General features: G+C 35.5%; 1 protein-coding gene across 1 annotated transcript in view; it reads left to right on the top strand.

The window, feature by feature from the left end:
* LOC141848455 (uncharacterized) overlaps positions 1–20,220 on the top strand; it is a gene marked incomplete in the record, with an annotated part of 63,216 nt that overhangs the window by 33,880 nt on the left and 9,116 nt on the right. The window contains 14 exon segments of the mRNA XM_074736487.1: positions 657–725; positions 3,913–4,008; positions 4,066–4,173; positions 4,532–4,645; positions 4,746–4,829; positions 5,204–5,332; positions 8,875–9,073; positions 9,159–9,299; positions 9,429–9,472; positions 15,801–15,884; positions 19,084–19,152; positions 19,243–19,319; positions 19,398–19,467; positions 19,670–19,819. Of these exon segments, the coding sequence (XP_074592588.1) occupies positions 657–725; positions 3,913–4,008; positions 4,066–4,173; positions 4,532–4,645; positions 4,746–4,829; positions 5,204–5,332; positions 8,875–9,073; positions 9,159–9,299; positions 9,429–9,472; positions 15,801–15,884; positions 19,084–19,152; positions 19,243–19,319; positions 19,398–19,467; positions 19,670–19,819 (1,434 nt within the window).

Genomic DNA, 20,220 nt, shown 5'->3' on the forward strand with positions numbered 1-20,220 from the left:
TCGATACGTTTCTTATAACCCTCATATCCTTAGGTGGCTTCTTTGAACTATTGACTTTGTCACAGGACCTTCACTAAGGCAAAGATTATCGAAATGAATGGTTTGCAAACAATTATATATTATTTTCTACTATAGAATTTTGTGGTTAAAAAAAAATTCATTTATGTGCGCACATTCATGATTTATTTCATTAAAACTAGTAACCACCATAAGCAGGAGTAAAGGGAATTTGTCTTAGAAAAGGGAAAATACATGTTGCATTGGAATATAGGACCTTAATTGATTTCTGGGATACTAAAGGGGCAGCCTGATGCATGAAGCTCCCACTAGTGTGGGTCTCGGAGAAGGATCGGATTACATTGGGTCTATTGCATGTAATCTTACTTTGCATTTTTGCAAGAGGTTGTTTTTGCGACTTGAACTCATGATCTCAATGTCACATGACAACAACTTTACCGTTGTGTCCTTTTCTGATTTATGGGATACTAATTCTTAGTATCTTATTGAGCAAAAGAAAGAGGATTAAGTCAAATATCATTTCATGTGTTGATTTTGCCAATGCTTTGTCTTCCATTTGATTTCTCAAGGAAATCTTTACCTGACTAAATATATTTCTTTAAATTTTTGCCTGACTGAGTGTATTCTTTGTTTATCAGTATTTCCAAATGGACCCTCAAAAGTATGATGCCTATGGTGGTTTAGCGCATGCTGAGTACTGTTTTGAGGTAAAGACCTTTGGGTTTTGTATTTGAAGTTCTATTATGTTTTCACGATCATTGATACAGGCCACCTATAGAAAACCTGGCAATACATATAGTTTTGCAGGATTGAATCTCACTTTTGGCCAAACATGAATAATTAGACTTCTATTTTGCTGTTCTCATTCTAATTACTCCTACTTGCAAACCTCAATGGATGAACTTGGTTAGCTAATCTCAAATAGTTGGAACCATGGTTTAAAAAGAATCCTTTAGCTTCCTGTACAAACAATCATTGTTAATATGTAAGCCCTTTACTTGCATCATTAGTTTTCGTGTTAGTTATTTCATTCGTTATCAAGCTTTTCAGAAATAAAACACCTTTTTGCTCCTTTTTTCAAGGTCTTTGACACTATGACTAGTCGGAAGTTCAACAAGAAGATGCTTATACAGACCTTTTCATGGTATGAAGATTAAGATTATTTGAGCTTTCCCACTTAGCATACAGTTCGTTGGTTTTAAGGGAACTGCTAGAAGTGGGTTTATCTGGCTCATGTTTTCCAAGGGCATAATCTATATCAACCATTCTAAGGAAAAAATTCAATGTTGGGCATAATCCATATTGGTGAGACTAAAGGCATTCAATTGCCGTCTTTCCATCTCTAATAATTGGAATATCAAGGTTTGATACTATACATAGAAAGGCAAATAGAAAAAAAACAAATTATAATTATTAAATTGAGCAAACAAGTACATAGGTGTATTTTTATAATCTCCTTTGGCTTAAACACTTCAACAAAAGGTGGAATCTGCCACCCTAGCGGTCACACACGATCGACTTCATGACCATCTGTGAGGAGGTAAATCGGGAAGCTGCAGTTGGCCACGACGGGGGAAGGCATTGCCTCGGCTTCGCTGAGATTGACAATGAGCGTCTTGTATATGAAATTGACAATGAGTGTACTGTTTTAGACAATTTATTTCCTTTGATAAATGAAGTTGTCCAAATTAAATTACTCAATATAATGTTCTAAAATTCAACACAAAATATATCCAAAAATAATTAAAAAATTTAAATATCCATATATTAGAACATGCAAAATAGGCTCCCAGGACTCTGTGTTGGCTGGAGTTTTGTACATCGGATTGCCATTTTATATTAAAACATGCTAAAAAAAAATGTAACTATCATAATGATTTATTATGGATAAGCTAAGTTGGTACCCACTTATCCTTAATAAATTACAATAAAATATTTTTGAAATGAAATGCCCATAAATCATGTTAAAATGTGATATAAACAAGAAACTATGATATACCTTATACATGATCTTATTCTTGAATACCCAATTATGCCCAAATTTAACCCTTGTCATCCATTCTAACAATTTGTATCCAAAATACTCTCCATTTCATCTTCATCATGGAAATTTATGTACACAAAGTTATCTATATAATAGACGTCGAGGTTAGGAAAACGTTAATTCCATACCTCTAATAATTTTCTTTGCACAAAATCAATAAAATGCAAAATTATCCTCATATTGCAAGTTGACATTAGTCATTTAAATCCATAGCCTAAAACAGGAAATAGTCAATTAATTAAGATAACCAATCAATGAACATATTAAAAAAAATCTAGAATCTTAATTAATCAATTAATTGTATCAAAATCTAGATGTAAATTTAATCAAACTGATCTAATTTAAAATGTTTTTTTAAAAAAATCTTTTCTGACTTTTTTAGTGTTTGGAGTTTGGGCAATGGAAAATTATGGTCAACAAGAAACTTATCTGTTGGTCAACAGAATTTTAGGACATTTGGGGAATACAACTATCAGACCTGATAAAAAGTTATTTTACTCCTCTAAAGCAGTCCCCTTGTTCTGCCAATCCATCCTCATACCTCTCTACCTCTATTCCCAAACATTTATCATCCTACCCATATGTATATTTTAAACCAACTTATCCAACCAAATACTCATTCTGCTAGTCCTTGAGAAATTCCTCTTAACCACCACTTTAACGATGAAAAGAATAGCACTTTCCAATAAACACTGGAAATGACATCAACCGGTCCCTATGTTCAAGTCAAATCCACCTACTCTGCTTGCAGAAGGAGAAAAATTGGCATTAGCTTATGTTCTCATGTAGCAGTAGGCTTTTGGCTGTGCTGTCTAGGACTAAAGGTAGGCGATGATGACACAATCAAGGTTTGAAATTTCGAGCCGTTTCGCTCGATACCGGCAAAAATTTTCTTTCCGCTAGTGGACCGGCACTGGCATCGACACCGGCACCGGCACCGGCACCGGCACAGCGTTCTGACCGGGATGGAAGTTTGATGACGCCTTCGGAAGCATCGCACGGGCTCCGCGTGCCCCGGTCGCCGGCCTGCGCGTGCACCGGTTGTGATCGTGTGGATTTTTTTCTGTAACTTAGGTTTTAAAATTTAAGTTTTAATAATCAACTCCTAGCTATAGTTGGGGTAAGTTAAATAGGCTTAATTAAAGTCTCTTAAAATTATCCTATTATTTTTTTAAAAAATATTTTATTTTTTAGTTTTTTATTTTTAAATATTTATATTATATTTTTTATTTTTAGTTAATATATTTTATATTTTAAGAATACCGAAACTATACCAGCACGGCACGATACGGTACCAAAACTATATCGTTCCGGTCCGGGATCAAAACCTTGGCACAGTTTGATATTTTAAACCTTGGACACAATATAGATTCTCGGAGGCAGTAAGCAGAGAGATAAATCTGTCTATCAGGTGCTTGCTGCTGTGTTAGGGGATCAATTGTGCCATGATGTTGATGAAAGGGGTACGAGGCTTGATTTTTGGGTTCTGGACTGTGATTTGATAGATTGCAAGATTCAACGGTGCAAGATTGCAATATGATCTGTCTCTAGAGCATATGAATAATAGTTTGAACCTATGTGAGAAGAGTTGTCAGCTTTGTCACGTCTATGAGAGATAATTTCAAACTGTTTGGGTGCAGATTTTGTTATTTTTTGTATATATGGTGTTAAAAATGTTGTATTTCATTAATATTTTTCTATTTCTTCACTATAATTAGCTGATGTCAGAGGTAGCTATAAATATATGCAAATTACTTAAGTTGATCTCTCTTACCACATGACTCTTATTCTCCACTTTGCTTATTACACATGGCTTTTAGTTTATCATATGACATCTCAAATTGTTTCAGCATTTCTCTTCTGATCAAACCTGCCTGAGTGCATTCACTGCTCCTCTTGATCCGAGCACAGCTTTAGGAGGATTTTATGGAAATAACTACTCTGAGGTACAACTATATTAGCTTGCTTCTTATAATACAGTGTTCTGACGGTTCTGTCTGCAGGCCTCAGCTTTTGTTATAACCTATCCTGTGAACAATGTGCTTGATGAAACAAGCACTGAATACAGAAATGCTGTTGCCTGGGAGAAGGCTTTCATTCAGTTAATGAAGGTTCATCTTTCCTTAGCACTTAATCATTTATGCTTCTGCATGATTCTTTCAATGCTCAAATTTCTTTAAATTGCTTGTTGCTACCTTTGAAGGTTGAAAGGCCCTGTGATTACTATTTCTAGATTTCTGTACGCTGTACATCAATTTGAAGCTTGACATTTTTTATTTCCTGCGCAACTCCATCCATGTATAGTATATTTGTGCATGCATTTCTAATGAGATACTAGTAGGCACTTACCCTACAATCTTTCTCAAAAATAAAATGATCATTTTCTTTATATCCTATTGTACGGTCTGATGAATATTGTTAACATTGTCTTTTCTTGGCAAAACTTTGATAACACAAAAATTGTGACAGGATGAAATTGTACCAATGGTACAAGCACAAAACCTCACACTTGCATTTTCATCAGAAAGCTCCATTCAGGAAGAGTTGAAAAGAGAAAGTACTGCTGATGTTATAACTATACTAGTAAGCATATTATTGTTAATGGAAGCTTTTCATTCCACTAGGAAGTTTATCTGGATGAAATGTCCATGCAGTATTCTAAGGTTCATCCTAATACATGCAGGTGAGCTATCTTGTAATGTTTGCTTATATATCCATCACATTGGGAGAGAAACATCAGTTTTCTTCCATTTTTGTTTCTTCAAAGGTATCATAATTCTCGACTCTTGTTTCTACCCATTTGTATGTCCTATGGTTTATGCTATTTCCTGAAAGTCATGATTTGTACAAAATTTTAAACATGGACTTTTGTAATAATTTTTTAGATTATTTACTATCTAATTACTTTCCATATTTCTAAGAAATGTTAGCTTTTGTTTGTCACCTTTGTAGTAATTTCATTGTTTGTAGTCTAATCATAGACATGCAATCTTACCAAAACTTTTAAATTTAATACATGATGGCAAATAGCATGAGAACGGCATATATCTTTTTTTATGTTTTTTTCTATTATCTTGAATTGCTAGTTTGAATTCTATTATACTCATTTGTTCATGCTCGTTTGATATACTTTCCCTTTAGGTGCTTCTTGGCATATCTGGTGTAGTCCTGGTCTTGCTCTCTGTTCTTGGATCAATTGGTTTCTATAGTGCCATTGGAGTTAAGTCAACACTCATCATCATGGAAGTGATTCCTTTTCTAGTTTTGGCTGTAAGTCCTGATTCATTTTAGATTTCCAATTCTATCTAGATCATCATATCAAAATAAGAGATTTGATTTGAAATGGAAATTTCTTATTTTTGTGTGTTGAACTTGTATATCATAACTCTCCAGTAAGAAAATGGTATGATTTACAATTATCATCTACAGAATTCAAGTACTTTTCTTGAAAATAGAATGTGTATCTAGATTCACACTGTTACTATTCGAAGAGCATAGAAGTTTCTGCTTAACACAAAATGTCCTCAAGTTGGAGAAACTAGATTGATGAGGATTAGATATCCTCATAAGAAAGTGTTAAATCACTTCAATATTAAGAAACTTGCATGAAGCATGGCAAACTAGTTCATTGATTGTTTTTAAGTATTTTTTTCATATACCTAAATTTCAATCATCTAGTATTCTCATCATTTTCATTTTGTATTCTGCTTCCAAGGATACTGAAATCCTGACATGATATGTTCTCACAGATCTTTTCCTTCCTGTAATGAATATCTTGAGTCACACCTAGGTAGCAAATTAATTGTCATTGCTTAGAAATTAAAAGTAGCCTTAGTTCAGGAAGGTGAGCTTCACTGTCTGAGCCATGTCTTAGGTTATATTGACTATGCTTATGCAGATAGACTGTCTTTGGAAAAACTATACTTGTGGTACTTAGTAATTACTAATTGTTATCATGTCTCTTCTCTCTCTCTATAGAGGCAATAGAGGGAAGAATTATTGGATCTCATCTTACTGAACAAAGCTCTACTATATATATGTGATGAAGGAAACTACAGTGTAACATCAGAATGGTATAACTTAAAATAGTTCTAAGAATGTAAAATAAGATAGTGTTACCCAATAGTCATAAAATGAGGAGCTCCTAGAGACTTGGTGAACTTATTCTCCAACTGTTCCTCAACCAATCTTGTTGGAGAGATGTCATTGATGAAAGGATAGTCCACCTCAATATATGTGGGTATGCTCATAAAAATCTGCTCATCTTAAGTGCTAGTGATTTTTTACACAATCTTGTAAACAAGTTTTGGTCAACAAAATACAATCCATTTGCAGGAGTCTTTTTCAACACAACTTTACATCAACTCTACCTATGGAATAACTATTCCCACTCCAGACAATATGTCTAGTCTTGTTAGAAGTGAGGTAGATGAGTTTGCTAATCATAAGCTGATAACTATTCCCCCCATGTGCTTTCTTAATAAGTTTTCCAACATTCACAACTATATTGAAAGACAACAATTACATTTCGAGTCGACTTCTCAACCCTCTAGCCGTCTTGAAGCGATATTTAATTTACTGTTGCTCGAATATAATGTTCTTTTTCACTGAACCATTGCACTTAGTTGACTCTTAGGTCGACTGACATGCTCCAATTGACTAATTCCACTTCAGTTGATTGAATCCTATTGGTAATCCCTCTTTAACTTGGCCTACACACTTGTAAGCCTATGCAAAATTTCAGACTAAGTTAATAACTTGGGACAATAGTCCCTCAGTGGAGGCTTCAACAAGTAGGTAATAGGCTTCAACCAAGCCACTAGATAGACTATCCCTGCCTAACTAAACACATCATCTTTGATGATGCTTGCCAAAAACACAAAACACAAAGTCTAATATTACAAATTACTCTCATAATCTCTTAGCTTTCATGCCTTAAGGTGTTCAGCCTCATCAATCCTTCTTGACATAGAGTCCACCTCCTCTCCAGCTGTCCGATCCATCTAATGCACAAAGCTTTCCAGCTTATTTTATGCCATCTAACCCTCTTTGCTTCTGAGTCTATCTCATTTTGGGTCATCCTAGAGTTCACCTTGCATTAGTCTGAATGCACTAACCTCCCCAAGCTTGCTCCATGCCATTTGATCCTCCTCGCATTCTAAGTCCACCTTGTAACAAGCCTTTGAGCCTTCTAACCCCTGATCTCATTTGCAGCGATTCAATGCTCATGTCCTTGAATGCCCTCCAAGCTCTTCCAAAGCCCCAACTCTCATTCTAGGCTTTCATGTCGTTGAGCGTAAACCCACTTGACTGCATCATCACCAACCTTTGGGAGTTCCATGTGCACTATTTCAAGTCCCTACACACTTCGTGTAACAAATTCTTTCCGAACACATTAAAATAACATGGCTGAACCTCCTAAACCATTGGATGCATCAATTCCCCAACATGAGCAACTAGGGTGAGAGTGAAAGGAGTAGAAAGGGAAGTGTTCTGGAATTCATAACATCAATCCATCAGTGATGCTTGTACCACTGATATCGTCTAAATGAATTCCTTTTTTTTATGTTTCCAATTCGAATATATTGGTTATATGAGTTGTTTTGGAAATCCATGCAACAAGGCCACCTATATTTTCCACTCTTCATGCAAGAGGTATTTCTAAGGTTCCCTTTTTGGAGAGAAGAGGAAGGCTGAAAGCCTACCCAATAAATTAAATTGATAAAATTTTAATAAAAATATGTGGAAAAGGTGAAGGGATAAAAGAAAACAGGACATCCTGTACAGAAGAAAACAAACAAAGCTAGGGAATAATAATTACTAGATCTGGGGTCCTAATTCAGTTGCACCACAATCATGGTAACCAGTGGAAAACAGAAGCATCTCTTACTAAAAATGTGAAGGTTTCTTTTTATTGAGAGAGACCAAATTGTTCCAATTTGACTCCTTTTGTAGTTTTAAACGTACATTGTTATAAGGTGGGGAAGGTCCCTGAAATGGAGTTCTTCAATAGAAGGTGAGAGATATTTGGGATTGGAACAATTTCAACCATCCAATTGAAATCTACAAAGGCAAAAAAGTAGACATGTACTTCTTCATTCAGAGAGCATGTAGGGAAGTGTTACTACTGAGAATGCTAAGGAAGATAAGTCTGAAACGGGAAATTTGTGAACCATGAACAACAAGGAGGCTGCAAAGCCTGTGGACCAAGAGAAAAGAGTTGCCTGCAAGGGACCATGTTAACTTGTCATCTCAGAATGTCATAGGGATATTAGCTAGGTAAGGATAAATCTGATTTTGCTACAGAAAAGATATGACAATCTTACCACAGCTATTGGAGTTTAATGAAAGTGGAAAAGTTATATGGTAAGTCATCATGTAACAAATGAGATTTTTGCCTGTTTAATACAATAAAAATGAGATTAGTGACCATTTTCAGATTTTCATTTGCTGAAATGAGATCAGGAGATCTGGTATACAGCATGTTTTGAAAAGCCACAACCAAGGACTAGCATGTGTCATCAGGGTAATAGGAACAAGAACATCCAAGACACCTTTATATTTCACTTTCTGAAAATGTGATTTCTTTCTTTTTCTGAAAAAAATTGTGTACTGATTGTCTAAAAACTCATCCATCAAGCAGTTGATGATCCAATAATAAGATTTTTTTTGTTAATCTGTGATCATTTTTCCTGTTTTCATCTTGTATTTTAGGTTGACTGAAATGCTCAATGTAATCATAGTTTCTGTGCTCTGGCTCCCTCTTTTGAATTATTTTTAGCTAAAAGCTTTTGATCTGCGGTTATAACCAGGTTGGAGTGGATAACATGTGTATCCTTGTCCATGCTATTAAACGACAGCCATTGGAGTTACTTTTAGAAGAACGGATTAGTAATGCACTTACAGAAGTTGGTCCATCTATCACCCTCGCTAGTTTGTCTGAAGTTATGGCTTTTGCTGTTGGTAGTTTTATACCCATGCCAGCATGCCGTGTTTTCTCTATGTTTGCTGGTAGAGAAATTTCAGCTACATTTTTCTTTTATGTGAAATTTAAATGCTGTGCTAGATTAATTGAATCTCTTTTTTGTTTCTGCAGCACTGGCAGTTTTGTTAGATTTCCTTCTGCAAGTTACAACCTTTGTGTCATTGATAATATTTGACTCCTTAAGGGCGGAAGACAAAAGAATAGATTGTTTTCCCTGTATTAAACTTAGATCGAGCAAAGCTACCAGTGAAGGTGTGTTAAAAATAATAAACAATCATCAAAGTTGACAGTCAATTCACTCTCAAGTTTTTGTTTTTTTTACAAGAATACATCTGTTGGTAATGTGTGATCATGATCAAATATTGTTAATTTATTCATTAGGTGCTGCCATACAAGAAGTTGGATTGCTTGCTCGCTACATGAAGGTCTAGTCCAAACTCCTTTTTAGGTGACCAAATGCATAGGATATTGATCTCATGTGTGTACTTTTATTATTCCTTATTTTATCTTTTAGGTTTATCAACATTAAAAAAATGAATATTCCCAATGAGCTTGTTTGGATTGAGGGATATGAAGATACAAACAACTTTCTCACATACAGACAATATTTATATAATTAGGCATAAGTTTTCTCATTTATACATGTATATATTGCACGAGGACATGGAGTATATGGAGTATAAAATCAGTGTAATGATCAATGATAACTAGGATAAATACACAAACATGAGGACATGAAACAAAATCATGGTTTAAAATCTCGATCTGTGTTGGGGTTTTGGTCTCGGACCAGAACAATACAGTTTCGGTACTATATCGTACCGATATAAATTTGGTATTTTTAAATATAAAATATATTAACTGAAAATAAAAATTTAATCTAAATGTTTAAAAATAAAAGATAAAAAAATAAATTTTAAAAAAATATGGGATAATTTTATTAGGCTTTAATTAAGTCTATCTAAATTATCCCAATATAATTAGGAGTTGATTAAAATTATTAATCTAAGTTATTTAATTAAATCTAAATTAAAAATCTTTGCTCCCGCCTTTGTTCTGAACGATGCTTCCCTGACGGCCTCTAGATGAGTGCGACGTGTCCAGACACGTCGTCGGGCTCGCATGGTGCCTCGGGGCGCACTGATACCGGAGGCGTGCCTATGCCAATGTTGGTCTGCGGGCTGAACGAAATGCTTCACCTGTGTCGGACTAAATGACATGAGATTTTAAAATATGAATAAAACAAAACTGATAGAGCATTATTATGATTTCTGAAATGGTCCTTGATGACAATTAGGGCGAGCCATTCCTTTCTTACCCAAGACTAGGTGCAATTGTAGACTTGCTCATATATATGAGTTTTGCGTTGTGTTCCAATATTTTTGCACTGGTGAATTCTAGACATGCTCAATTTCTAGTAAATATAGATTGAGAGAAAGCACAAACTTTAATGTTTGAAAGTGATAGCCCATCTAGAGGTGTGTTTAATTTTGCTTTTGATTCTTACAACACAACACACTTAGAAAATGCATGCGTGAACAATATCAAATTAATAGTTTGTTGTAGAAATAAAAAAAGCCAACACACTAACAAATTGATACGCGGTTTGAACTCTTTACTCATAATCTAGAGCCTACAACGTGTTGAGTGCATCACTGTAAATTCCACTAAATCACCCCTTTAAATAAGGTAACTGAATAAGTTTCTATAAATGTTATATCATAGTAGAATTTCTTACAACAAGAAGTTACAAAACACGACGAAGCACTCTTAACTACATACCTTCTAGTTGAGCCAATCCTTGCTCTAGTCCATTTTCTAGATCAAGAAAAACCCTTAGTATAAACAATCTATAACCAAGTAAACCACTTAGAACTTGATCACTTCCTGTTACCTACTTAGGTCCTTGTCAGCGAGCTCTCGTCTTTGCTAGAGATTTTCTGGCGAATGATATAATAGAATCCAAATGAAAATATTCTAAATACCCTAAACAAGGACACTGTCAAAAGAACTGATCCTGTGTATGAAGAGTATTGCTAAGAGAGCTTTAAATCCAAGGATGAAATTTTGCCTTTGCTTTCAAAACCTCTTGCTATTCCTTCTGACACTTGGATATGGAGGTAGATTAGAGATATTTATTGCAAGGTCTAATGCCATAAACCTAACACCTAATAGTAAGATTTAGAAAGTGGAGCTAGCCTAGATTAATATTGACTAAAAACAAATGTTGGTTGACACTTTTCTAGAAAAGTCCAAAAGGGTTGTGTCGACCAAACATAGTTTTTAGTTGACACGCCTTTATTTTGAAGGTTTATCAAGGTTGTCATAGTTTGTTTTACCTCTGACACTTGAAGGTCAATTCTAAACATTAAAACAACCAACCATGGTCTAAGATGAAGCTCCTTAGTTGATAAGCTCTACCTCGAAGTTAAATACTAACAATACAATCATTCTAGTCCGCAACAAACGACTCGCGATAAAGACACATTAAATCTGTTTATGTTTGAGGTTTTGTCAAAAAGTTTAACGAAGGTGAATAGATCCACTAAAAAGATCTATTTAGTTCGCAGCAAACGGCTAGCGATAAAGACATATCAAATCTGTTGACAGCTGATTATTTGCTAAAAGTGATCGGATGGTGGATATTGTGGCGGATAGGTTGATCAGAGGCATGCAAATGTGATTGGAGGTGGCTGAGATGACCTCCAGAGGTGATTAGAGGCATGCAGATGTGATTGGAGTTGCCTGAGCTAACTCCCAGAGGTGATCGGAGCCATGCACTGTCGGCTGGTAGAGGGAAGAGGCAAGAGGTACATCAGGGTTGGAGTTTGGAGGATAGGAGGGATACATTGAGGATACTATGCATCCTCCTGTACATATCGATCGATATGGACGAAGGAGATGGTGGCTAGTAGGGTTGAGTATTCGGTTAAAATCGAAACGAATCGAATTAATTAAAACCGAATAAATTGATTTTTTTTGAAGCAACTGAATTGATCGAATTTTCAAATAAAAATCGATAAACTGTACCGATAAAATATAGATTAATTTGGTTTTTGACCAAATTAATCGATTTTTAAAGTATTATAAGAGATTTATCGATTAGTTAGGGATTTATAGGTTCACTTAGGAATCTACCGATTATTTTTTATTTTAGTTTATTCGATTTAACCGAATAAGGGATTTTAAAATCGAAATCGAATCGAATTAACCGATATAATTGATTTTTTAGAAAAAATTGAAATTCCAAAATAATTTAATTAAAATTTTAAATTTGGACGGTTCAGTCAATTTGTTCAGTTTAACTGAACTTTTGCTCACCCCTAATGGCTGACAGTCTTCTGGGTGATGCCATAATACAATTAGCTGAGGATGAGTAGATAAAGGGGTTGGAGACGAGGCTTTTGACTGCCATGTACATTGCGGCATTGCGAGCTTGGTAGAGTGGATATTTTGATCAAATACCCTAAATTGTTCACTACACATGGTAGGATGATCCTGGCATGCTCGATTGCTTGGTTGAGTGGTTGGTGCTTGAGCTCATATGTTTGCTAGTGATCCTTTTTTTGTGAGGTTGCTACCCATGAGAGTACACATACATGTATATGGTTTCATACCTTTGATAGCTACTCGGATTTGATACTTCTTCAGAAACGAATGGTTATCTTTGGACACACATTTAGAGTGTTTGGTTGTACCTTTTCTTGATGATATATAATTTACCTTTCATTAAAAAAAAAGATTATATTAATCAAACACATGAGTCTTCAGGTCCTTCAAGCTTGATGATCATCCACGAGGGTGAAGCTTCTCATAGCTTCACACTCAATCAGTGATATATTCTAGTCTTGTATATAAATATAACCTCATCTTTCAATAAAGTGATATATTCTTTTTCTACCTCAAATAACAGTCATAAAGTGGAATCTGACTCCAATGTGTGGAGCTTCTCACAATGTCAATCATCCAGGAATTTCTCCACACTAAGCTTGCTTGCTTGATTACAAATATTTTATGGAGAACCCAGTCAATTCTATAAGGCATTTCTCATTCTTAATCCATTTAATGTAAGTTAAACTCGTGGCCTGGTCATAGTTTTTCAACTTTGTTGTGTATTTTTGGTTCATTTGTGTTTTTGCGAGTAGTTGCACTTTGTCTATGTTTGCCGACCGGAGATCACTCCCTGCTCTCCTCAGCCCAGGTCATTATAGGCTGACCAATTTTGTTGTTTGATACTTAAATAACACTCACTAAAGGAGTCCTGCTATGATAATAAATTTTCACAGATAATGTACTCAATAACACTGAGGTATTATCCTCTTTGAATGTGTTAAATTATCTTAACTCCAAAAGAAGATATGTACAGGGTTTATATAGTCAATATAACCCTAAGATCATAAGAGAAAAAGACTTGTCTACCCCTACTTTTCACAACACTCCCCCTCAAGTTGAACATATATATCAAACATGTTCAACTTGCTAAGAACAGAATTAAACATAGCTTGGGGTATAGCCTTAGTAAACATATCAGCAAGTTGATCCTCCGATTTGACATAAGATAAACATAGCTCTCCGGAATCAAGCCTCTCCCGAATGAAGTGGCGATCAATCTCGATGTGTTTAGTCCGATCATGTTGTACTGGATTATTTGCAATATTGATTGCAGCCTTGTTGTCACAATATAGTTTGAGAGGTAATTCTGCTTTTAATCCCATGTCTTTCAACAAAAAACACAACCATAACATTTCTGCAAGACCATGTGCCATGGCTCGATATTCTGCTTCAGCACTGGACCGTGCACAAACATTTTGTTTCTTACTTCTCCAAGTTACTAGGTTTCCTCCCAAAAAAGTGCAATAGCCAGAAGTGGACCTTCTATCATCTCGAGAACCAGCCCAATCTGCATCAGAATAACATTCCACTTTCAAATTACCACCTCCTTTGAACAGCAACCCTTTTCCGGGACATGACTTCAAGTACCTTAAAATCCGATCAACAGCCTTCATATGGACAGTTTTAGGAGCATGCATGTACTGGCTCACCACACTAACAGCATAGGTGATGTCAGACCTAGTCATAGACAAATATAGTAATTTTCCAACCAACCTTTGATACGTTTCCTTTTCCTGACTTGTAAGATCTTCCCCATTAGAACCAGTAAGATCATGATTTACTTCTATAGGAGTAGATGCTGGTCGACAACCCAGCTTCCCTGTCTCCTTGAGTAAATCCAACACATACTTTCTCTGACATATATAAAGTCCTTGAGACCGAGCAACTTCAATACCAAGGAAGTACCTCAATAGTCCAAGATCTTTAATTTCAAATTCTGATGTTAACTTGGATTTAAGAGCCTGGATTTCAGTTTCGTCATCACCTGTAACTATCATATCATCAACATAAACCAAAAGAATGGTAGTTCTGCCCTCTTTCACTAATTTCTCCATATTGAGCATGCTTGACTGTGGAGTTCAAAACCGAGCCAAGTCCATCAACATTTGCTTAGTTATTGAGAGTACACATGATCCATTTAAGAAATTACACTCTAGTCTCAGTCACACTTTCTCTGTTTGATACACTTTGAAGTACGTGTTCATCCATTTTGTATGCCTCTTGCATCCTAGAAGCTTGCTAGGAGTTGCACTTTGTTTGAGTTATCTACCATATCAATCACTTCCAACCTTACTGAGAGCTGTTGCATGATGTTGACAAGCTGAGACCTATCTATTAAAATTGCTAAAAAATTGTGCCTAATATGTATGTTTGGAAGATATGTGCCCCCCCCCCCCCTCCCCCCGTATAATGGTGCAACGGCAAAGTGCTCAGTAGTTACTCAAACACCCACGGTTCAAATCTCAACTATATCGCACTGCAAGACATTTTCTTTTAGTGGAATGAAAAATTTGAACGTTGGCTGCTGGGTGAGGAGCCATGCGCGCTTTCGGATTTGCCTGGTGGGCGGTCTATGGGGCCGGGCTGTCCATCTCTAGGATTGATTGGATCGCAAGAGTTGGATATCTCGATTATCAAAAAAAAAGTATGCATATTGACATTTCAAATGATTAGTCAAAAGATATTCAGAGTTATTGTGAATCCTTTGCGATGAAAGGTGAAGAATTGGATATTCAATTGTTATAAGTTATTCATTCAAGATTTTGATAATCTTTTTAAAAAATCAAGAACAATGAAATTATGGAGGAAAATCTGGACTCTCAAAATGGTGATAGTTAAAATCCCTCTAGTAGTTTGTAAGACACTCAATTTTACTAACGCTTGTTTAAATGAATCACTCAAGTGACATGCCTAAAAATTTGGCACTGGTACGGGTTATCTTAATGAGGTACATAATTTAAACTTATGGTGGTGGTATAATTGACCATGATGAATCTGGAAGAGCAACAAATATTTTATTCTACTCATTCATGTTCCTCATTCTCATAGTTTATGAATATAACTAAAAGTGATTTATTTGATCACCTGTTTGTATAATTGCTGGGTATTTATTTTTTACATAAACACATTCATTCATATTTATATCAGTTGTATGCGATAATAATTCTTTGATTGGATTTTTATGTCACTGTTTCAATCTCTGGATGATCCATAATTAAGCATTTAGGAATTCATGCTAATGCATTCCTAAGATTAAGCATTTCTGATGAACTATCTTGTATTTGATATTTCTGTTGGCATTATCAGTTCTTTGTTTTGATTTAACTTGTTCTTTCTAATAATTCTGTGGGCATATTGCAGGATATCCATGCACCTCTTCTTAGCCACCGAGGAGTTAAAGTTTTTGTAGTTGTTGCATTCATTGGCTTTTCTTTTGCAAGTATTGTGAGTATCTCTAACTTTTGCGTAAGTTTTCAGTTGGAGTTGCTAAAGTGTTGTAGTCTCAGGAGAACCATCATTTTATATTTTCCATTGTCTAAATATAGATCTGCTAATTCACACAGATTAATAGTTGGCACCATTAAATGTGTAATAATGAACATCTTGTTAACGTATCATAAACATTTTTCCCAGATTGATTAACATGATTTGTGTTAAATCATTGTGAATCTTTTAAATAAACAATTGGTTCAATATAGGTCTGATTCATTGGCTTTTCTTGAATTAGTTGTCTATTTTTATGCTTCAGTGTACAACCTTCAAACTTTAAACTTCTTATTCCTTGGCTGCTATGTTTCTGTTCGCCAATCAACTCATTCTTGGATGTGCTAGAACATGTATTCTGATGTTATCATTGGAGAAGGATGATGATCCATGAATTCATCTTGTAATCCAACTGATTATATACTACACTTGCTATCATGATCTAAGTGATCTCTCTTTGATGGAAATGATGACTTGGAAGATTGGACTTAATTGGGACAACCCTCGTACCAATGAAGGGATTGTACCTCAAAAATGTTAGATAATGTTCAAAGCATGTATAAACTCAATATCAGGATAAAAGAGCAATCATATGTAAGCAAAACATAATGTATTGAATGTGGTTCAATTCAAAAGCAAATGCAGAATATAGCAGCTTGGCAATAGAAAATGTTGCAAAACATGTTCAAATACAAAAATAGACGGTCACAAAAACAGTAAAAATGACATAAATACCCCAAAAAACTTGCAAAAGCTTAAACTTCAATAGTCATAATATTTTTTTTTATCGGTAAATGTGTGAATGTATATACACGGGACAAAATGTACATGAATGTTTAATCAGGCTTGATAAAGCACCAGGTCTGAGACTCCATATGGAAGGGGAAGCATTGAGAGCCAGAAACACTATTCCCCCTCTAGCACATAGAGATAAGTTGAGCCTTGCCTGCATAGGATAGAGTTTGCCTCGGCCAGGAGTTGACCCGCCTAATTAGCGAGTCCAAAAGAGAGTTGTAGTCTAATGCTCGGAGCTTCGCCGCAGCTAGCGTAATCCCTAAGTATCTGAAGGAAAAATATAAAGGCAGGATTGCCAATAAGCTAGTAAGAGGACATCCCAAGGAGACCAATAAAAAGATATAGTCATGTATACATCATCTCATATTTGCCTGACTTTAAGATATCTCAATCACTTGTTTATAATTCCTTTCCTGTTCTCAAATAGGTAAACCCAATGGTATTTCGTAGAAAGGGGTGTGAATCACCCATATCAACCAAGGGGTCATTTTGTTGATTAGATCGGAACTCTGTCTGCTTTAAGGTATCTCAATCACTAATATATAAGTCTTTTCCTATTCTTAAATAGGGAAACCCAATGGCATCTCCTAAAAATGGGTGTGAATCACCCATGTTGACCAAGGGATCATTTTGGCAATTAGGTTGGAACTCTTTTCAATGGCATCCAACTTGATCTCTAGTCAAACATTGACAATGCTCGATTTCCATAAGCCTATGAAGTCGCCACGATGATTGTCAACAAGAAAACATAATAAGAAAAGGGGAACATGATCATTGCAGGGTTTTCAGACTTATTCTGCTTTCCATAAATACATCATTAATCCATAATTTTAATGGTTTTCACCTAAAATTGATCACAAATAATAAAATTGCTATAATATCTATGCTAATTTTGTATATAAGATTTAGACTGGCCACTTTTGGCTTTCTTATTTATGTATGATATACTTGGTTATTATGGTAGGATGCTTTATTTGATACTAATTATTAAGTGTGATTAGACATTTGAATTAATAATGATAATTGATAAGGGTTACACATATGAGTGATTAAATCTCAAGTTGTGCTGGTCCATCAATAAAATATAGTGCATGCAAATTAAAGGGCTCATTCCTATAATGTATATGATGGTCCATCCAATAGCCTCCTTATGCTCCTTTAAGACTTGTAGCAACTTCTCCTCTTCAATTGGTTTGGAGATGCTTTATCCCAAGATTTCTTGTCTGGGCTTCTTGATAGTGTCAAAAAGCATATTAGGAAACAATCTCAAAGTAACATTAAAAACTAAGGGTGAATCTCCATCAACTTAGGAATTTAACTAGTGCCTTCTCGATGTCCTGAACTCTAAGCTATTATTTTCTTAAGGTAATTTAACATTATAACACCAAACTAGGTGATTTACCAACCACACAGCTCTTCCATATCCCTTTCAAGTTCTTGCCTATCTTCCTTAGGTTCAACTTACACATATCACATAATAAATTTGTTAACAAAGGCAAGTTAGCATAGCATCACAATTTAGGGGTAGGTAGTTTATCATCTTGCTACCATGCTCAATCAATACCCCTCATTATTCACTCTCCTTGTCAACAAATCGTCTCTTGGTTGGATTACTAACTCAACCAAGTCACCTCTTAAACAAGAGGCAAGATCCTACTTCAAATAAGGTTGCAACAAGCATGTCTTCAAATGAACATGGTTCTCGATGATCTCCACTATGTCGCTCTATGATTTGTTGCCCAAAATGCACCAAGTTTGAGGGAACTACTCAATAACCCAAATGGAACCTTCACCTTAATTCTTACCCTCAACTTTTCCTCCTTGAAGACATGATTGCCGCATGATGCTTAGATGGAGAAAGGGAAAAATTGTGGCTGTGTGCACTGATTGCCGAGAGCATGACCTCCTTTAGCTACTCAGTTCACACAAAAAAGTATTGTGATGTGCTGGTGGCACCACATGCTCATACACTAAGTGGATGATGGCTAGTGACCTGGCTAAGAGGGGTTGTGGAAAGGTGCTACTGCTCCATTCTAAGACGGGAAAGGGAGATTATAGAGGAGTGTGGGAGGTCAGTTACTCGAGGTTAGAGGGAGACGGTGGTGGGAAGTGGCGACCAGGCTCCAGATTGGAGAGAGGGTGGGTGAATGGTGATCAGTTGGGATTGGAACACAGTGGTTGCTGGGATTGGGAGGTGGCTATGGCTCACATTGGAAGGGGAACTTTTTTTTTTTCATTTTGTAACCATGTCTAACACTTGCACCCTATAGTTCTATAAATAATATCATTATTTGTGAAATCAATAAAGTAATAATTGATTTTCGTTTTGCTCATCCCTTTTCTGTATTATGTTGGTATCTGCAAGGCATTATGTACACGTATTCAACCTGGTTTAGAGCAGAAGGTCGTTCTTCCTCGAGACTCGTATCTCCAGGTGAACAAGAGTCTTATTTACCCATTTTCTTTGCCTTGAAGATGCAAATTTCTATTTTTGTAACTTTATATGATCACATGGTATTTTCAGAATTATTTTGATGACCTTGCAAAATATCTCAGAGTGGGGCCACCATTATACTTTGTTGTTAAGGATTTCAATTACAGGTATTGCATGGTGTTGTTTTTCATGATTCTTCGAAGTGCTAAAATTGAAATGGTATGTGTTGAACGTGCTCTTTCCAGTTTGGAATCAGGGAATACAAACCAAATATGTTCAATCAGCCAATGTGATTCACATTCTCTTTTGAATGAGGTTTGATTACTTGATCATACTTTCAAGAATATGCTCACTCTATTCAAATACTTTAGTTTATCACTATCACCAAAGCCTAGACTAGATGCCACTGTATATTTATTGAACTTTGCAAATATATCTATTTTTTGTGATCATGTTTCTCTTGGTAAAATCATTATTTCTTGATTACTTTCTTCATCTACGTTTTTTTCTTAAGCAGATTACAAAAGCATCTTTGGAACCAGAATCAAGTTATATTGCTAAACCTGCAGCTTCATGGCTTGATGATTTTCTTATATGGTTGTCACCAGAAGCATTTAGCTGTTGTCGTAAATTTGTCAATGAGAGTTATTGCCCCCCTGATGATCAGGTTGTTGTCTTTCAATGTTGCATATAGCAGCAATCATGTTTATAATTTTTTTGGCAGAAAATGATTTTTTTCCATCTCCAAGTGATGATTTGGTATCCAAAACTTTAATGAATTAGATTGTGTTGTAACTTCTTCAACCAGATTGGCCAAAAAAAAAAAAAACAATCTGGCTGCAACCTGTTTGACTTTTAGCCTCACTACAAATGTAATAGTATAATGTTCTTCATCCCTTATTTATTAGTCAAACCAGCTTAGCTCAAAAGGCACAAGAGAGTTGTTATACTCATAAATCATTGATATTTGACTTATAGTCAATACATCCACTTCTATTACTGAATGTGGAAATTTTCCATTGACATAAATATTTTGTTCTAGGAAGGTGTCAAGCAGATATCCTGTTG

The sequence above is a fragment of the Curcuma longa genome, chromosome 17 (assembly GCF_044706935.1).
Source record: "Curcuma longa cultivar G26 ecotype Majalengka, Jawa Barat chromosome 17, ITB_CL_G26_1.1, whole genome shotgun sequence".
NCBI classification, from domain to species: domain Eukaryota; kingdom Viridiplantae; phylum Streptophyta; class Magnoliopsida; order Zingiberales; family Zingiberaceae; genus Curcuma; species Curcuma longa.